This window comes from Delphinus delphis, chromosome 3 (assembly GCF_949987515.2).
Source record: "Delphinus delphis chromosome 3, mDelDel1.2, whole genome shotgun sequence".
Lineage (NCBI taxonomy): Eukaryota > Metazoa > Chordata > Mammalia > Artiodactyla > Delphinidae > Delphinus > Delphinus delphis.
In genome coordinates, this window is record NC_082685.1 from 113,165,071 (window position 1) to 113,184,452 (window position 19,382).

At 45.5% G+C, this 19,382-nt stretch overlaps 1 protein-coding gene across 1 annotated transcript in view; it reads right to left on the reverse strand.

The window, feature by feature from the left end:
• Positions 1-15,458, reverse strand: part of IQGAP2 (IQ motif containing GTPase activating protein 2) — a 285,284-nt gene extending 269,826 nt beyond the window's left edge. Inside the window, exon 1 of the mRNA XM_060009287.1 lies at positions 15,115-15,458. Within this exon, the coding sequence (XP_059865270.1) occupies positions 15,115-15,160 (46 nt within the window). The 5' untranslated portion in view covers positions 15,161-15,458. The remainder of the gene's footprint in view (positions 1-15,114) is intronic.
• Positions 15,459-19,382: the final 3,924 nt, after the last annotated feature.

A 19,382-nucleotide genomic window follows, 5' to 3' on the forward strand; every position in this document is an offset into this window, starting at 1 on the left:
GGATGATTGGAATTATCTAACTAGCATCATTGAAATTGATGAGAGATATATTAATAGCTTGCACTGAGTGCCTTCTCGGTACTAGAAACAGCATTTTTATGTAGATTAATTCATTCAGTTCTAACTACTATCATTATCCCCATTTTACAGTTGAACAGCATGAATCAGGGAAGTTATGATTTTGCCCCAGGTCACACAGCTGATACAGTTGATCCTTGAACATGGGAGTCAGAGGCATCGACCTTCTGCAGTCAAAGATCCATGTGTAACTAACAGGCGGTCCCTCCGTATCCACGGAGTCAACCAACCGAGGATAATGTAGTACTGCAATATTTACTATTGAAAAACATACAAGTGGACCTGAGCAGTTCAAACACATGTTTTCAAGGGTTAACTGTATTTGGAGGAGCCAGCTTAACAAATGAAAACAATACTCAAAATCCTATATACCCGGGACTTCCCTGGTGGCGCGGTGGTTAAGAATCTGCCTGTCAATGCAGGGGACGTGGGTTTGAGCCCTGGTCCGGGAAGATCCCACATGCCGTGGAGCAACTAAGCCCATGCGCCACAACTACTGAGCCTGTGCTCTAGAGCCCGTGCTCCACAACAAGAGAAGCCACCGCAATGAGAAGCCCGTGCACCACAACGAAGAGTAGACCCAGCTCGCCTCAACTAGAGAAAGACTGCACACAGCAACAAAGACCCAATGCAGCCAAAAGTAAATAAATAAAATAAATAAATTTGTATATTAAAAAAAAAATCCTGTACACCCCAGAGAGGCAACCAGTTACCTCCCTTTGCACTACTTACAGAGTCCAAAGGCAACCCCTTGTCTATGGAGTAATACTATTTAAATGATCAACCAAAAGCTAAACTCTCTTAAAGGTTATGCATAATGTAAATGAAATGCTACATGCTAACCCTTGTCCTGCCTCCCACCCGGGGTTGCAAAGAAGTAAATCTTGCCACATCTAGACATTGGTCTTTATCCCCTATGAAGAGGGATCCACACATGACCTTGGGCTGGTCATCTGAACAGGAGCCCAGAGGCCCGCATTCTGAGTTCTCCCTTGAACTCAAAGATATTTTACTCTTCTGAGGCTTCAATTCACTTAATTGAAAAGGGAGAGATGTGGGGCAATTCCCTCCAAATTAAACACAGAATTACCATACAATCGAGCAATCCCATTTCTGGGTATACATGCAAAAGAAGGAAACTTTTGTTCATAGGTATATACTTGTACACCTATGTTCATAGCAGTATTATTTGCAAGAGCCAAAAGGGAAACTACCCAGGCTGTCCATCAACAGACGAATAAACAAAATATGGTATATATGTACAAGAGGATATTATTCAGCCTTAAAATGGAAGGAAATTCTAATATATGGTACAACTTGGATGAATCTCGAGGACACTAAACTAAGTGAAACAAGCCACTCACAAAAGGACAAACACTGTATGACTCCACTCATATGATGTATCGAGGGTAGTCAAAAGCAGAGAAAGACAGAGAAAGAAGGGTGGGTTGCAGGCAATGGGAGAAGGGGGGATGGGTAGCTATTGTTGAACGGATACAGTGTCAGTTTGAGAAGATGAAAAAGTTCTGGAGATGGATGGTGGTGACAGTTGCACAAAAATGTGAGCACACCTAACACTACTGCACTTACACTTAAGAATGGTTAAAATGGTAAACTTGATGCTCTGTACTTTACGACAAACACGTGTACACGCAGAGAAAGGGGTTTTCATTAATTCAATGAATTTCAAACCTTGGCCGCACACTGGAATCTCCTATGGAGATTTCTTAAAATATCTATTCATCACTGGTAGTAACACGTTGGACATGGTGGACTTCTGATGTGATGTACTGGGAGGAAACGTCGTCACTCATGAGGCTTTCATGCCAAGAATTGCACCTGGGCTTCTTAGGGGATTCAATGTCATTGAATTAAAAGGGAGTGGAAGCACTGTTCCAGCCTGGGCAAGACTGAGGGGGGCATGACAGCCAAAGGCAATGTGAGACACTTGACTGGACGCTGGATCCAAAAAAATGGCTATGAAGTACAGTTGAGGAAGATCTTAGTGTAGAATTTAAAAGTGGATGGTAGACTTGAACGCACGGTACCAGTGGTACGGAAGATGGGGTTGTGGAGGAGAGTATCCTTGTTGTTGGCCTGTGAGATGCGTGAAGTATTTAGGGCTAAGCTGTCAGAGTCTCTGCAGATGCAACGGTGCAGCAGGATGTTAACAGTGTGAAGCTAAGTGAAAGGCATGGACATTCAAAGTGTCGTTCTTTGTGGTTCTGAGGGCTCAAAAATTTTTTAAGTAAAAAAAAATCAAAATAAAAATGTTTATGCCAGAGCTCTACCCCCACACAAATAAACAGAACATCTGGGAGCTGGGATCCAGGGAATCAGTGTTTTCTTTGTGAAGCTCCCCTGGAGATTATAATGGGCAGTCAGGTTGACAACTAGGAATTAAAAGAGCTCTAAACCGAGATGTGATATTATGGCGTGTATAACAGCCAAAGATGTGCAATTAACCTAAGAGGGTGGCCCACTGTTGATACCCAGCGGCCCTGGGAAATTTCTTCAGTCCCAAATGATCCCAGCTGCCCTACCTTCCACCCTTCCCTTACTTTTCTTAAAAATAAGCCACAACATTTCAACTTTGTAAAGAAATGAGCTCTATCAACAGACTAGGAAACAAGCGGCTCCCAAGCTTTACTGTCCCCCCTCATTGTAGAGTTCCCATGTCTCATAAAATAGTTTCCCTTTAAGAAACATTCTCCTATAGCAGAGGTCTCAAAGACACTCTTGAAATGTCTTTTCAACTTTGAGGCACCTTATGTTTTCAGTATTTACACTGCCTAGTAAGACAAATGTTTAGATAGATAAGGAAGAATCTGGCCAAAGATTACACAATAGGATTTAGAAAACTTATATCTCAAACATATTGCTACCCAAAGCGAAAATTTTGCTTTTCAAACTGGAGAAGGAAGGGGGGAAAAAAAAGCCTCATTTCAAACATGGGTCCAAAAACAGCCTATGTCATAAAACTGAAGTGGCACTGCCTTTGAGGTAGGCGATAGAGTGATGAGCCCTTTTCAACACTAATAGGACTACCTGAAAGAGGTATTCACGTAAGCAGCTAAATTACCCCGCACCACCCATATATAACACTTGAACAGTTTTCAGAGCAATCTCCCGTACCTCGCACCCCTTTTGAGGTAAACATAAACCCACTTCTCAAATGTGTAGACGGAAGCTCAGAGAAGCCATACCCCATGCCATACAGTAAGTGGTACCTCCACCTAAGCCCTCAGATGCTAGGCGCTGCCCTTGCCGTCACAGTGCCCCATGACTCTCATCCCTCCAGGGTGACAACACTTCCATTCCAGCTACCTCAGTTCTACAACATAATTCAGGGGATGATGCCAGCTTCCAAGGGGGAGACTCACCTTGCTCTGTCTGCGTACTGTTCACAAATGTTTTCCTCCCCATTTGAGTGGTGAAAGTAGCAAATGCCACCTCCAGCTCAGGGACACTCCGAAGCTTCTTATCCATTTTATATAAGGCTCTGCTCACACTTTACCGAGGGCATTTAGTCTACAAGCCCCGGGGAACTTCCATCATACACACAGCATCCAGCACGTTGTGTTGAATAAAAAAATAACGAGTGGTCTACCTCGGTGAGGCGCTTGAGAGTTCTCCTGAGTCAGGAGAATAACTCCCTGCTTTTACGTCAACCACCTTTATTTCACTGTGAACACTATTTCTTGATCCACTGCCTTTTACAAGTCGGCTTCCCACACACTTTCCCTTCACAAATTTTAAAAACTTTGATTAGCTACTGCTCACCTGGGATTTTTGCCTATCACCGCTCCCTGCCTCACCTTGCTTATCTTTATAGTTTTCATGCAACCTCTCATCATCTCGATCCCAACTACAACAGCTTAACTAGAGCATCCTGGACCTCTCAACACTTTAGCCTTTCAATCTCTGTCTCTCACACAAGCATGTGCGCATGTACACGCACACGCACGCACACGCTCGCGCGCGCACACACACACACACACACACACACACACCCTAGAAAATTAGATCTCCACTGAATCCTTCCCATAATAACAGACCTGTTTTTCAGACTCTAATTTTTTCAAGGCAAAGTTCATAGCTAACAATAACTTTGTATCTTGAGTAGCAAAGGGTAACTGTTCTAACTTTTCTAAGTATAAAAACATTTTTGAAGCAACTGACAAAGGATTAATCTCCAAAATTTACAAGCAGCTCATGCAGCTCAATATCAAAAAAACAAACAACCCAATCCAAAAATGGGCAGAAGACCTAAACAGACATTCCCCCAAAGAAGATATACAGATTGCCAACAAACATATGAAAGAATGCTCAACATCATTAATCATTAGAGAAATGCAAATCAAAACTACAATGAGCTATCTCACACTGGTCAGAATGGCCATCATCAAAAAATCTAGAAACAATAAATGCTGGAGAGGGTGTGGAGAAAAGGAAACCCTTTTGCACTGTTGGTGGGAATGAAAATTGATGCAGCCACTATGGAGAACAGTATGGAGATTCCTTAAAAAACTAAAAATAGAACTACCATACGACCCAGCAATCCCACTACTGGGCATATACCCTGAGAAAACCATAATTCAAAAAGAGTCATGTGCCACAATGTTCATTGCACCTCTATTTACAATAGCCAGGACATGGAAGCAACCTAAGTGTCCATTGACAGTTGAATGGATAAAGATGCCGCACATATATACAATGGAATATTACTCAGCCATAAAAAGAAACGAAATTGAGTTATCTGTAGTGAGGTGGATGGACCTAGAGTCTGTCATACAGAGTGAAGTAAGTCAGAAAGGGAAAAACAAATACCGTATGCTAACATACATATATAAAAAGAAAAAAAAAATTTCTGAAGAACCCAGGGGCTAGATGGGAATAAAGACATAGACCTACTAGAGCATGGACCTGAGGATACAAGGAGGGGGAAGGGTAAGCTGGGACGAAGTGAGAGTGGCATGGACATATATACACTACCAAATGTAAAATAGATAACTAGTAGGAAGCAGCCGCATAGCACAAGGAGATCAGCTCGGTGCTTTGTGACCACCTAGAGGGGTGGGATAGGGAGGGTGGGAGGGAGACACAAGAGGGAGAAGTTGTGGGGATATATGTATATGTATAGCTGATTCGCTTTTTTATACAACAGAAACTAACACACCATTGTAAAGCAATTATACTCCAATAAAGATGTTTAAAAAAATAACTAAAGAATGTATTATGCACATAAAATTAATAAAGTGTCTTTTTTCTTTGTCTGAAAAAACAAAACAAAACCATTTTTATAGTAGAAAATTTGGAGAAGAAGAAAACACTTTTTTTTAAGTTCACCCATTATCTCATTACCTAGAAAGAACTACTGCTGACATGTTGAATGACTTATATGCCAGACACTGGGGATACAGCAGTGACCAAAAGACACAGTTGTGACCCTCATGGATTTTATTGCTGTTCTATTTTATCCATGTTATTCTCGGAGTCATCAATGTAGTACAATTTTTAATAAATTTATTTTTATTATTTATTTATTTTTGGCTGTGTTGGGTCTTTGCTGCTGTGCGCAGGCTTTCTCTAGTTGTGGTGAGCTGGGGGCTACTCTTCATTGTGGTACACGGGCTTCTCGTTGGGGTGGCTTCACTTGTTGCAGAGCACGGGCTCTAGGCGTGCGGGCTTCAGTAGTTGTGGCATGTGGGCTCAGGAGTTGTGGCACATGGTCTCAGTAGTTGTGGCTCACAAGCTCTAGAGCGCAGGCTCAGTAGTTGTGGCACATGGGCTTAGCTGCTCCATGGCATGTGGGATCTTCCCGGACCAGGGCTCAAACCCATGTCCCCGGCATTGGCAGGCAGATTCTTAACCACTGCACCACAGGTAAGTCCCAATGTAGTACAATATTTGTTTTTTTAATTAATTTATTTTTGGCTGCTTTGGGTCTTCATTGCTGCGCACGGGCTTTCTCTAGTTGTGGTGAGTGCGGGCGAGTGGGGGCTACTCTTCGTTGTGGTGCGCGGGCTCCTCATTGCAGTGGCTTCTCTTGTTGCGGAGCACGGGCTCTAGGCTCATGGGCTTCGGTAGTTGTGGCACGTGGGCTCAGTAGTTGTGGCTCACAGGCTCTAGAGCACAGGCTCTGTAGTTGTGGCTCACGGGCTTAGTTGCTCCGCGGCACAGGGGATCTTTCCGGACCAGGGATCAAACCCATGTCCCCTGCACTGGCAGGCATTTTCTTACCCACTGTGCCACCAGGGAAGTCCCAATGTAGTACAATATTTTTCAAAACACATTTGCTTTATTTTTTGAAAGGTAATACGTGGTAAAAACAATTCAAATAATATTCTCACCCTTGCCCTCAGTCTCTCTCCCCAAAGGTAACCTCTAAAAAGATGTTTGCATAACCTTCTAAAGATATTCATGAGTACATAGGTTAAGTCTATCTTCCCTGTTTGGTTGCTGGATTTTGTGTGTCCTACTCAACAGATCAAAGGTACACATTTTCAAAGATTTCAAAACCACTACACAGAAGCACATTTTAAGTTCCATTTCTTTCTCAGAGTTCACCTAATCAAATGCGCAAAGTTAACAACCAGAGTCTACTTTGAATAATACAAAAGCACAACCCTCCAAACTGTTGGCCAATTCAAACTGACAACAGCATATATTCTATTGCAGAACTGAGGAGGAAAGCTCTGAAACTGTCCCCAGAATCAGTGCCAAAGCAAGGAAAGGACTCATGTGTCCCTGGTTCTCATGGACAGATAACTGTATCTTTATACATTCTCTTTATTTTTTTATATATTTTAAATTTTATAACTTTAAATATTACAACTGAATCTTTAAAAAAAAACTGAGGGAGGGAGGGGGAAGAGGCCTAAAAAAAGCATAAAGGAAATAAAAATGGACAAGGATTAAGGGAGTATGGTATAGCTTTCAGGTAATTTTAAGCACTGGATAATTTTAATCTAGAAAGAAGGCCTCACTCTTTTTAAATGAATATTTTTTCCTTTGGAAAATAAAAATCATTAGTAGAAACAGAACGGAAGTGAGAGCCTATCTGTGTTAGCTATGTAATGACCAGTTCTCGGAAAAACTTCCTAAGAGTGCAGTATGAGCAAGGCTCTGGATTTGATACGAGGGGAGCAGAGTTTTGGGGTGGGTGAACGGAGAACTCATACTCCGTGAGGCTGATGATGTGACTGGCATCTTGCCGGGTCCCTTACCCCAACCCTGCGAAGCCTGCCTGGTCAGCTCAGGACTGAGGCAAAGAATGTGGAAGCGACCGACATACCCAGGGACCCAGGTAGGAACCAGGCAAGTCTGGCTGTTCCCAATGCTCCCTTCTGGGGGAGATGAGGAGTAGAAGGGTCGATAGGAAACATTTGTATGAAACTTCCTGGAAAAAACAAAAAACAAAACAAAACCCTGGTAGAAGAAAGGGGGAAGAGCAGAATGAATGAGTAATCTGAATGTGGGGACACAAGAAGCAACCAAGATTCTCTACTTCCAATGGCTCCAATATCCCAATTATTCCTCTAAGTTGAACTTCACTGGCCCATGAACCTAAAATTTCACTATCTTTCTAGAGGCAGTAAGGGATCCTGAGGGATGTCAAATGAACCCAGCACACTTCCTCCTCCTCTTGCTCAACCCCCTTCTAAATCCCCACAGTACTAGGTTGACCAGAAGGTTGGACAACGCTCTCATCAAAGCCAAACTCCACAATCTGAATTAGGCATGAAGATTAACACTTATTTCAAGCAGCTTCTTCCTATCTCGATAGTGTCATGAACCCTTGGGCTTTCAAACCAGCCGCAGCAGCTATGATCAACTTAACCCTGAAATGAGACAACAGGTTGCGTAGTAACTGCAGAATAATTCCTCACTCAGGTATGCTAGTGACAATTCCGCAACCACTTTTAAGATGATAAAACAATGCAGCGCAGAAATCCAACCCACCATCCAACTTTATTTGTTAACAGTCAGCAAAAGAACACGTTAGCTGGTTTTTTTTTAAGTATACATGAACAAGAATTTGATCTCCACCCAAACTGATAGACTGACTCCACTTCCATATAGATAACTATTTTCCCGTTGAGTATATACGTTCAAGAAAGCATGGGATGTTTATGTCAATTATATCTCAATTTAAAAAACATACATGGGGCCAAGATTTTAAATCCACCTTCTGTTAAAGTGAGAAGAGGGCAAGGAGGTGGGGAGACAGGCAAGGGGCAGCAGAGATGAGAGCAATACTACTGCCACCCCTCCCCCACCAGTCAAGTGCGGGCACTATGGAGACACATTCTGAATGTGCGTTGAATCATTTAACCCTCCGAGCATGCACTTTCCCATCTACACTTTAGAGGGGTGGAAACGGAAGCACAGAGAAATTAAAATAACTTGCCTAGGTTCCACAGAGGGTGAAAGCAAATTTAACTCAACATTAAATATTTGCCTGGCAGTCAAACTCTTGAGATTATCTTTAATTTAACAGATAATAGAAACAAGTTCCTCATTCAGACCAACAGTGCAGTGCTGACACTTTAAGCAAAATCTGTCACAACAGCAAATATTGACTGAGTGTCTTCTAGGTACCAGGGTTCCAGGTTACCAGCGAGGTACTGAACCTAAGCATTCCTTAAGTATTTCAAACATCTGTTGCTTCAATCACATGCAAATCAAGTCCATTTATATGAAGATGACTAAGGATCTGCCTGAACATTATGTAAGACTGAGTTCATATTGGCAATAAAATGAGAAGTGAGCCCAAATTATCAGGAACTAATCTGCCTTAATGTGCAAAAAATGATATAAAAATGTCCTTCTTTAGAGATTCAGGAGTAATGGAAAAAGCAGAACAATTAAAAGTCCTCTTTGGGGATCCTAAGCAAAAATATCAGAGGAATGTCCTCCTATCTTTAATCAATAGAAAAATAAACAGATCAGTAATTTTCTGTAATGTGGGCATGACCTAGGTGCACTAATTCCTATCAGATAGTATCTCTGTTAACATACTCAACTGCTCTCAAAGTTGTGAATGAATGAAGAACACTTGAAGTTGTCCTGGATAAAAAAAATGGAGGGAAGAGACAACTTTCAACCCTTACTGTCCAGGCCCCACCCTACAAGGATTAAAGTCCAGAATGGCCAGGATTGGGACCTTCCTTATTCCACAAACAGGTTCCCCAGCTCACTCAGCCTTCCCAATGGCTCCAGAGAGCACCACCTCCCCCTAGAGATCCCTGGGGAGTTGATGTCACTTAATCCCTAGTTAGTGGAGATTTGGCACTTTATCTTCTAAATCACATTTGTTTCCCAGAAGGGAGAAAAGCAACCTTAACGCCATACCGAAACAGATCCTATAAACTAAACACAAACCTGTCCAGAAATCAATGCCGGGGTTTGTATGCCATGCATGTGTGTGCTCAAGTCAAACACACAAGGCACACTGTAAATAAAGCATTTGGTGACGTGCTCACGTGTTTTTACTTACATGACAAAAACCTGCAAGCACTGTGGAGAGGGTAATCTGTGTATTAGGGATGTTTTTTCACCCTTGCACTAGAGCAGTGCATCAGAAGCCCTTGTAGGACCCCCACACACACACTGCCCGACTCAGGAGGTCTGGGTGGGGCAGGGGATTCGCCTTTCCAACAGGTTCCCAGGTGATGCTCTACAGCCCTTGCTGCTCCAGGAACTGCTCCAGCAAAGCCACTGCACTGACCGGAGAAACAGCCGTCAGTGCCCTTGGTCACCTTGGAAAGAAGGGCCATGCACAACCCATGACTGTAAAGTTAAGGGAGAGTCCAGTGAGAGTGTAGTCCAATCTGAGGACCTGCTAATGAGCTGGAAACTCGGCATTAGCCGCTTTCAACCAAACTGAGATGTTCTCCTGTGACTGCCCTAAACCTCCAGTGAAATTTCAGAAGTCAAAATTGCCATTAAGTAATGGAGAGTATGAGGAAAAAAAGAGGGAGAAGAAACCCTACCCCCTAGATAATTTGGCTGTCAAGATCCTTGCCCTGCTGTAACTACACCTTCTTCTTTTTTTTTAAACCTGTTTTCAGAGAATTTACGTTCTGAAATGGTTTGGAGTTAGCTGTCTGTCTCCCTGGCTGGAGTCTGTTAGGCTCCGGTGAGGGTCCAGACCTACCTCTCTTTGTATTCGTTGGATGCCACCAGGTCCAGAAGCATCATCATGATTCACTTCTAGCCTATCCCAAGTGGAACTATCTGGCGGAACTATCTGGCAGAAGCAACCTGGCAGTAAAAAGAATTCCCCAACCTAGAAGCATGGTGAAGGGTCCTCTGAGCAACGAGAGAGAGGGCACCCCCCGATGCACACGTCCCCAAACCTCACCCACCCTCCTGCCCTTTCCAACCCCATGCATTCCAAGCACACCCACACTTCCCACTTCATCAGGTCACTTGCCAAAAAAAAGACCTCTCAAAGAGCGAGATACTTCAGTGAGAGACTAGATTAAGCTACTCTTAGGACAGCTCTGCCTTTTGTTGCCTACAAATAAAGGATTCCATGATAAATTCCCCTCTGGCTACACCTCCTTCCCACAGCACCTATCCACACCTCCTAAGCGTCATCCCCCCCCACCCAGAATACTCATGCAACAAACACACGGGAACGCCTTTCAGTTTTCCCTCTGACCTCCCTCCAGGTCGTGGTCACAACCTTCATGACGCCTTCCCATTTCCCCACCCAAATCCATCACTCTCGTGTCTTCACTTCCACAGAACTTGGAAGTACACTAGTAAAAGTATAGGCATTACTCTTCATCTTCCAGATTCTCTTATAAGCTGTAAAGCTGTAACCATCTCAGTCATTTTCCCTTCGTCGGCAATGTGTTGTACACGTTCGGTGCTCAATTGACTGACGTCACTACAATGTGTTTAGCACTATGTGCAAGGAACCACACCAGCCACTGTCACAGGAGTGGAAAACACCATCCTTCAAGGTATAAGAGAAACCCCCAAGGCTACTCAGGCAGTTAATGGCCAAGTCAGGATTTCAACTAGGATCTACTCAACACCACAGCTTTTGCCACTTCACTGACGCCATTCTGCCTTTCAAGGGAGAAAAACGAAATGGAACACTAAAGGGAAAAAGCCTCGGCTCACTGGTCAGTCAACCCCCTGCAAACTTCCGCTTGATTTCTCATCAACCCTAGACTTTAAGGCATGGCCAGTATATGTGATAAAGTATGTTTTACAAATTATCCTATTTGGAATCACTGGAGCATGCAGCTATATTATGGAAAAGTCTTTCTTTCATTTCAGTGCCTCACAATGAGATGGGATGTCTCTGCATACACATAGAATGTTTTAATGAAGTCTAGATGTACTCTACGAAAAGCCCATGTATTCTTTCATACTTTTCCTTAGGGGTAAAAAAACCAAATTAAACTCGAGAGAATACCACCCATCTTCTTTTAAAAGAGCACACTATCCAAATGGCTACAGGTTTCTGCAGTTTGATAAAATCAGGACAAACACCTGAAACAGAGAGATAGGAGGGGCGAAGCCCCGTTTGATGAGTCAAGAGAAGCAAATGGCAACAGCCAGTAAGAAAAGGCTTCAGGGTCTGACAGCACTGGCTTCCAAACTCCCTCTGTCACCAGCTAGCTGTGGGGTTTTGAGACAGTATCAGGGGGTTTCAGCTTCGGGAAAACCCCTGGCCCTCTCAGAGGTCATAATAAGCAGGTAATAACAAGAGCACGTGAAACACACAAGCACTTGGTAAATTCACCAACTTAAATTCCACACCCCATGCTTAAGTGCCTAACCTGTAGGACTTACCTGACTCAGATCAGAAGTTGAGTGGCCTTTGTTTCTCCTTTGATTACCGAGAAGACTTGGTAAGCATTAGATCTGCCTGTATACTAGCCTTTTAAATAAAATGAGCTGCTGAAAAGCTTATGGAGTGGAAGGTGAGGGGCAAAAGCAAACCAATGGTTCCCTAGAGGAAAAAAGGCGTTTGCTAACACCTTAAGCAACACTAAACTCTCCAACAAACTGGATATGACAAGCTTAAACTCTCCCAAACAAGTCATTTGGGCTAAGGGCATGTGTAATTAAAGTTAAAGGCATACTAAAATAACACTTTAGCTGGTGACCTGAAAGAACCTTTTGAAAAGCTCAACCAAAACATTAGTTGCATGTAGGAGGGACTTGACTTTTTGTCTATTACAGACAGCATTGCAGGGCAACACTGCATACATCCCTCTGCCTCCAAAGGAAAGCACTGATAGACCGTTAGAACCAAGCTGCCCTAAACACAGATGTATTCAATCCTGTGTTTTTGTTTTGTTTTGTTTTGTTTTTTTGCGGTACGCGGGCCTCTCACTGCTGTGGCCTCTCCCGTTGCGGAGCACAGGCTCCGGACGCGCAGGCTCAGCGGCCATGGCTCACGGGCCCAGCCGCTCCGTGGCATGTGGGATCTTCCCGGACCGGGGCACGAACCCGTGTCCCCTGCATCGGCAGGCGGACTCTCAACCACTGCGCCACCAGGGAAGCCCTCAACCCTGTTTTACACACCTGAATTTAACAGTTCAGAACTTCAATTTCTAGTACTGGGAAAGGGATAAGAGGCTTAGTTGTGTTGACCACTGAAACACACCAGTTACCAGTTGATTCAGAAATCTCACCATGCAGACCAGAGCATCAGTCAAAAGCTCAGAGCATCAGCCAGAACCTTCCCCTGCAACACACACATAAACACACCCATGCTGGGCTTATGCTACACTTTTAAAGAGAAGCAAATAGTGAAACACGTCATTTACAACGTTTCTCATGAAAGGAAAGAAGTTTTGCAGAGGGTAGAAAACCACAATTCCTGCCACAGACATATTGATTACTGACCCACAGGAGCCACTTAAATGCTGACTGGATCATCAGTGATGAGTGAAATCATCTACATCTAGTCACAAAGCCCCTCTTTGCTATCGCTGGTCTTTTTAACTCTCAAGTAACTGGAATAAAACTTTTGACAGATCGTGGTGGCAACGTGTTTTCAGAACTCCTTTAGCAAATACATCACAGTTTGTTACAACAGCACAAAAATGATTTTGCAAATCATGCCTATGCATAACTTTCAATTAAATTTAGTTTTGATTGTAGAAAGATACTCTGGTTGTAATATAATATTCTACTCACGTCTAAATTAGTATAGCAGCTTCACCCTTTTCCTTTCTCCGTATCTTCTCTGCAGAATTACATTAGTGAGCTAATATTTCATCTTTGTTCTACAGAAACACCTCACAAAATAACTTCCAACAAGACGGCACATCACCTATTACACCAGACTCGTGAGAAAAGCTGGACGAGAATTTCCAAAAAAAGGGGCTATGTGCCGATGTGCGATGCTCTTCATGCTTGTGGGATCTGACTCTCCTAGACTGCCGCTTCTAAGAGCGCTCTAAAACTACAGGTGCATTCAATGAAAACCAAGGGCCATCACAGACGCTCACGCAGGGAAACAGATGGAATTGCCACATTAATGCACTGCAGGCACTGCAAGTTTGCCCAGTACGCTGAACTCGTGAGGGACGACACAGCAAACAGATCGTGGTTTAAAATGTGATATCAAAACGCATTTTTAAATTCATACTCGCCTAGTTTCTACACATTGTGGCCATCTTATCATTTGACACAGTGAAGCTACCATACATTCTGGGAGCCTGACACATAAAGGACTTTCACCTATCTGAAGATGGTTGACACCACTCGGGATGAGCACATCCCACCGCAAGGAACTCTGCCCTCTGTGTTGGTTAGGCAAAGTGCAAACTAAGGCTGCAAAGGGCAGGGCCGGGTTACTTGTTAAATGCATTTCCCTAGAGTACAGAGGCTGCAGCTGACTCCTCAGGCTGCCTCCTCACTGGCTGACACAGAAAAGGTCACCTGGGAAAATTAACTTCTCATCTCTGATGCTCCATTCCAAGACTGGCGGGGAGGAAAGGGAGGGTGAGCACGGTGACTACTCCCCTTTATTAGGCAAGCCTGTGGCCCTCACAACCAGCCAGAACCACAAAACATGCAGCAGGGTTCACTATCTTAACCCAAGCCTGGTACCCCTGCCACCAAGGCCAGCCTGGGCAAAAGATTAACCTGTGATCCGCCACAGGGATCACTGACAGGGCCAACCCTGTTGAGAGAGCGTGCCAACTTTCTGTTTGTTTTAAAGGAAATACTTCCTGACACAGGTTTGGTAAAGACTCTGAACTCTGCACATGAAGCCGTGTGGTTAGTTCTCATCTGGCTCTATCCACTCAAGATCCGCCAAAGCAACCTCTTTCCGAGGGTAGACCCTGGCTGGGTAATCGACACTACCTCATTCAAGTCACGCGGCTCCAACCGGATCCCGGGGAGCCCAGCGCCGCGTCCTGTCCCGGCTGCAATCCTCCCGCGCGCCGCACGGGGGGGATGGGCGAGGTGTCCCTTTCAGCCGCAGCAGGAAAGGACTCCCACCTGTGGGGCCCAAACTGGCTCTTGCGGCCCAGGTGAAGCACGAGGGGGCGGGGTAGGAGGAAACACCGCCCCTTCCAGGAAAGCCGACGTTGCTAGTAGCAGAATGCGCGGGCACACTACTAGCGGAGCCCACCTGCAGCCACAGCAAACAAACTTTCCTCCCCTCTGAGTTGGAAGAAAAGGGTCCCCTACGCCACCCCCTGGCCCGAGCCGGCAACGTCCAGGAGCTCCGAGGGCTCCTCACCTGATACCCTTAAACGCCCAACTTGGTGTGTCCCAGGGCGCAGACCCAGCTCTGCCTCGCGCCACGGTGGGGTGTGCGGGGTAGAGGACTGGGGTGCCAGCTGGGGATTAGGAATTTGTGGGGAGAGCGGGAGGACGCCGCTCACTAGCCTTTGCAACTCCAGCTCCCAACTTTGCCAGCCACCCAGCCGCTGCCCTCCGGTTCCTCCGCGGCGCGCACCCGGCTCCCTCGGTTTCTCCAACCCTCCCGTAGGGAGAGAGCTCCCCAAGGCCAGTGGAACCCCGCGCGCCCGGCGCACTTACAGCCGTAGCGGGGTCTCTGCAGGGACGGCTGCTCCTCGTGGGGCATCCTGCGCGGTTCCGGGGGCCCGCACGCGGCGCGCCCCCCGCGGCTCCCCTCGCTGGCCAGGCTCGCCGCTCCGCGCCCAGCCGGCGCGCTAGTATCCGGCCTCTCGCGGCCCTCCCCTGGCCGCCCCGAGATGGGCGCCCCGCTCGCTCGGTGCTCCCTCGTCAGCGCCCGCTGCCGCCGCCGCGCGCTGACACCGGAGCAAAAGTGAACTCTCCTCCCTCGCTCGCTCCGGGCCGCCGCCGCCGCCTCCCGGGCAGGTTTCCTTTCTCCTACAGCCCGGCCCCGTTATCCACCGCGGTGAGAGCGCGCGCCGCGGCGCAGCGACCTCTACCGCGCGCGGGGCGCAGCGCCCGGCCGCCTGGACCCGCCCCTGTCCGGCCCCGCGGCAGGAGGAAGGGGCTGCACGGGGCCCTGGGCCGCGATCCCCTGCCACTGGGGCCCGCGGCCGCCCCGCCTGCTTTTTCACTTGTGGAGCGTTTAGAGGGTGGAAGTGAACCTCTGCGGAGAAGAGCAAAAGAAACCGCAGAAGACACAGCCAGCCCCAGCCGCCCAGGGTGTTGCTCGGTTACAGAAGGACAAACAGCGCGGTTCCTTTTCGTCTGGGGAGATTGCGCCTTGACTTTTTTTTTTTCCTTTTTTCTTTTTTCCCCTCGAACGTTGCTTCTGTGACTCCTTGTCTACAAAATACCGGGTTCCCCTTTCATGACCAGAAACTGAGAGTGTGTGTTTGCTGGAGGGACAAGATAAACACTCGCTGAGCAACCACTCAAAACACAACTGCGAGTCATCCTCGGATCACCTTGGGCCCGCTGCCCTCCCCCAAGTACAGAACTGTCGCCCAGCCCAGCTGGGGTCGCACACCACAAAAACGTTTTCCGGCTTAGCTTTTAAGGAAACTAAACTACCTGTGGCAGTTTTTAAAGATTTGGGGGGGGGGGGGTTGTTTTGTTTTCATGCAGTCACCTGGAGCTATTTTTCTCTTTGTGCCTCAGAGTGATAAGATCTGGAGGAATGTGGACTCTTCTAAACCCGTGTCCTCACCTGCTTGTCAAATGTGGAATGTATGGGTTGCTAAATAAAATAATTGGCTGGCTAAATAAACTAATTGGAGTTATAAGAGATGATTTCGTTGGAGAAAAGGTGGCATACTGACACTAACCATTTTGTAGTCTGCAAAGATAGAGGGTGGCCAGCTGGTTTCCATTTCACGTGGGAGCTGCAGTCCTTCTCAAACTTGTTGAAACTCAGATTCTGGGGGCCCACCCTCAGACTTTCCAGTTCAGTTGGGTCTGGACTGGGGCTCATGGATCTGCATTTCTAACAAGTTCCCCTGTAATGTTAGAAAATAAGCACGAGGCATCTCAGCTGGACTCAGGGAAGTGTCTTCCCATGGGAGAGCAAGGAGGTTCTATCCCACTCCCCTGGTTGGAATGGGCTGAGTGGGCCTTTTCTCCCTTAAAAAGCAGATGCCTCGGGCTTCCCTGGTGGCGCAGTGGTTAAGAATCCTCCTGTCAATGCAGGGGACATGGGTTTGAGCCCTGGTCTGGGAAGATTCCCCCATGCCGCAGAGCAGCTAAGCCCATGCGCCACAACTACTGAGCCTGCGCACTAGAGCCCGTGAGCCACAGCTACTGAGCCCACGTGCCACAACTACTAATGCTTGTGCACCTAGAGCCCGTGCTCTGCAACAGGAGAAGCCACAGCAATGAGAAGCTCGCTCACCGCGAGGAAGAGTAGCCCCCGCTCGCCACAACTAGAGAAAGCCCGCGTGCAGCAACAAAGACCCAATGCAGCCAAAAATAAATAAATAAGCAGATGCCTCTTTTTATAAGAGCAATTCAAAGGTGAAATGGCCACATTTTGAGGCACAGCACCCTGTCAGTCAGTGTTCACTCAGACAGGGGCATGTTCAAGGGGAATTTCCTGTGTTTCTGGACATGTTGAGTCAGATGTCTCAAGTTCATTTCACCTCTATGATTCCATGTATTAAGTACTACAATTAGAGCTCACACATATCAATTTTCAGTATGAGCGTATGATTTAGGACCCAAATAAGTGGGTAGTTTAGGGAATTCCCTAGTGGTCCAGTGGTTAGGACTCTGGAGCTTCCACTGCAGGGGCCAGGGTTTGATCCCTGGTGAGGGAACTAAGATCCCACAGGCTGCGCGGTGTAGACAAAAAAAAAGAAAAAAGAAAGAGTGCGTAGTCTATGTATTGAGAGGTGTTAGGAAAGTCACTGTAAACTGGAATGGTCAAGGAAGGTGATAGGGTTTGAACATACGGTTTGAGGTAGACCTTGAAGAAGAGTTGGAAGGAGAATGCCTACTCCTGGAGGACAGGCAACGACAAGGGACAATGGAGTGGGGCATGAGGTTGGTTGAGGGTGGGAGATTTGAAGCTGATATCAGATCATGGAGGACACTGAATATGGGCAAAGAGGACGGGATATTATCACAGAAGCATTTGAGAGCTCAAAGGTTTGGGGTACGGGAGCTGCATGATGCAAGGGAGTATAGGGAAGGGGACTCTTGCAGCAGGTTATAGGATGGATTTGAGTGGGGCAGCTGGAAGGTGCTGATACCTGGTGGAAGGGGCTCTGGCAGAAGCAGAAGAGGGAAGTAAGGAGAGCTTCAGTGAGGTTGATTGACGCCAGTGTGATAAAGGGGTAGTTTTAATACAAACAAGTTGGTGTCATCGACACATAGAGGTATCACCAAATGTAATAAATAAAGTAAATATCTGTTAATGGTAGAAAGTGAAGGTTAAAGCAAAAATAGGTGGTCTGCAGGAGAATAGTTGTGAGTTCATGTTCCAGCTGGTCAGCTCTTCTCTGAAGGCTCTGGGGAGGTTTTAAAACTCTGTCGTGGCTAATGTTTCTATGGAGAACTTAACGCTAAGAAGAAATTGTAAAGCAAATGCTCCTGATTTATTTTGCAAGTGCTGAAATGAATCTTTGGGATTTCAGTCTATTCACTGGGTAACTACTAGCTCACAGATCACTTCTTTGCAGAATCTCAGAAAAGAAACTTGTCTGCAGAATTTTGGGCTATTTTTCTCTTAGGGTTGGACATTGGAGGGTGATTCAAATAAATACAATATGCCAGCTTACTTTGCCATCTGACTGTGCTTGCAGGAATATTAAAACAAACACTGACACCGTCTAGTGAAAAATGTCTTTTTAATAAAGCAAGAAGTGTTTTTTCTTTAATGTAAAACAAAAGATGACACTGGAAAACTACTAGACCTGGTAAAACAATTTTTAAAGCAGTATTATTTAAAACATGATTGTTTTCAGAGGTCTCTCTCCTTCTAACTAGTTGAAATGAGGTGTTTGACAAAACGCAATTTTGTTTTTATAACAATAACAGATTATTCATATCAAGAGCGTCAAACAGGATTTTAAAAGTATGTTTGAGTAAAGATCTCGGCATGCACCGTTCCGTTCACCTTTGACATGATTTGGTCATTTTCCAATAATATCATGTTGTTGATCATTTTAACATTTTTACCACAATAGTGACCAATGTGCTTTCAAAGCGTCACCCAAAGAAGTGAGGCATGAGGAAGTGAAAGGAAAGAAATCATTAAAGCCTTTTTCAAAGTCCTAAGAGACTTTGGCTTGTTAACATTTTCTAACCCATTCCCTGTCCCAGAAAAAGAGTGACGCTGAGCAGGAATCTGCATTTTATTGCCAAGGAGAACTCTGTACCTAAAAAGGGAATCCTTAGAGTCCAACATCCGCTTAAAAAACAAAAATGAATCAGAACAGAAATAAATGTCACGGTCCGTGTTTCAGTTCTCAAAAACAAAAGTCAGGTAGTAATGTCAGGGTAGAGGATAACTGTAGAACTGGTGGCCTCTACACATCACTTTATGGCCAGGGAAACAAAGAGGCACAGAGAAGTTGCATGATTTCCACAGCTAAGGAAGAATAGAGCCTTAGTGACATTCCAGGTCTCCTGAGAGCCTCTGCCCGTTGCTTCTTCTACGGTACATGTTTTCGTTTTTATATACATAAATTTTTTTTTCCAGTGAAGTCCTTTTCCACTTCACTACAGCCTATAGCTTTGGACAACTTTCAAATATTTTGTCAATGTTAAATCGGCAAGCCTTCTTGGCAATCTTGCCTTTTTCTCTCTGCTCTAAAGTTCTAAACAAATCAAAGTTTGGAGAGACTGAACTTTAATTTTATTAAAAAAATAAAGCCATGCACAGTTCCATT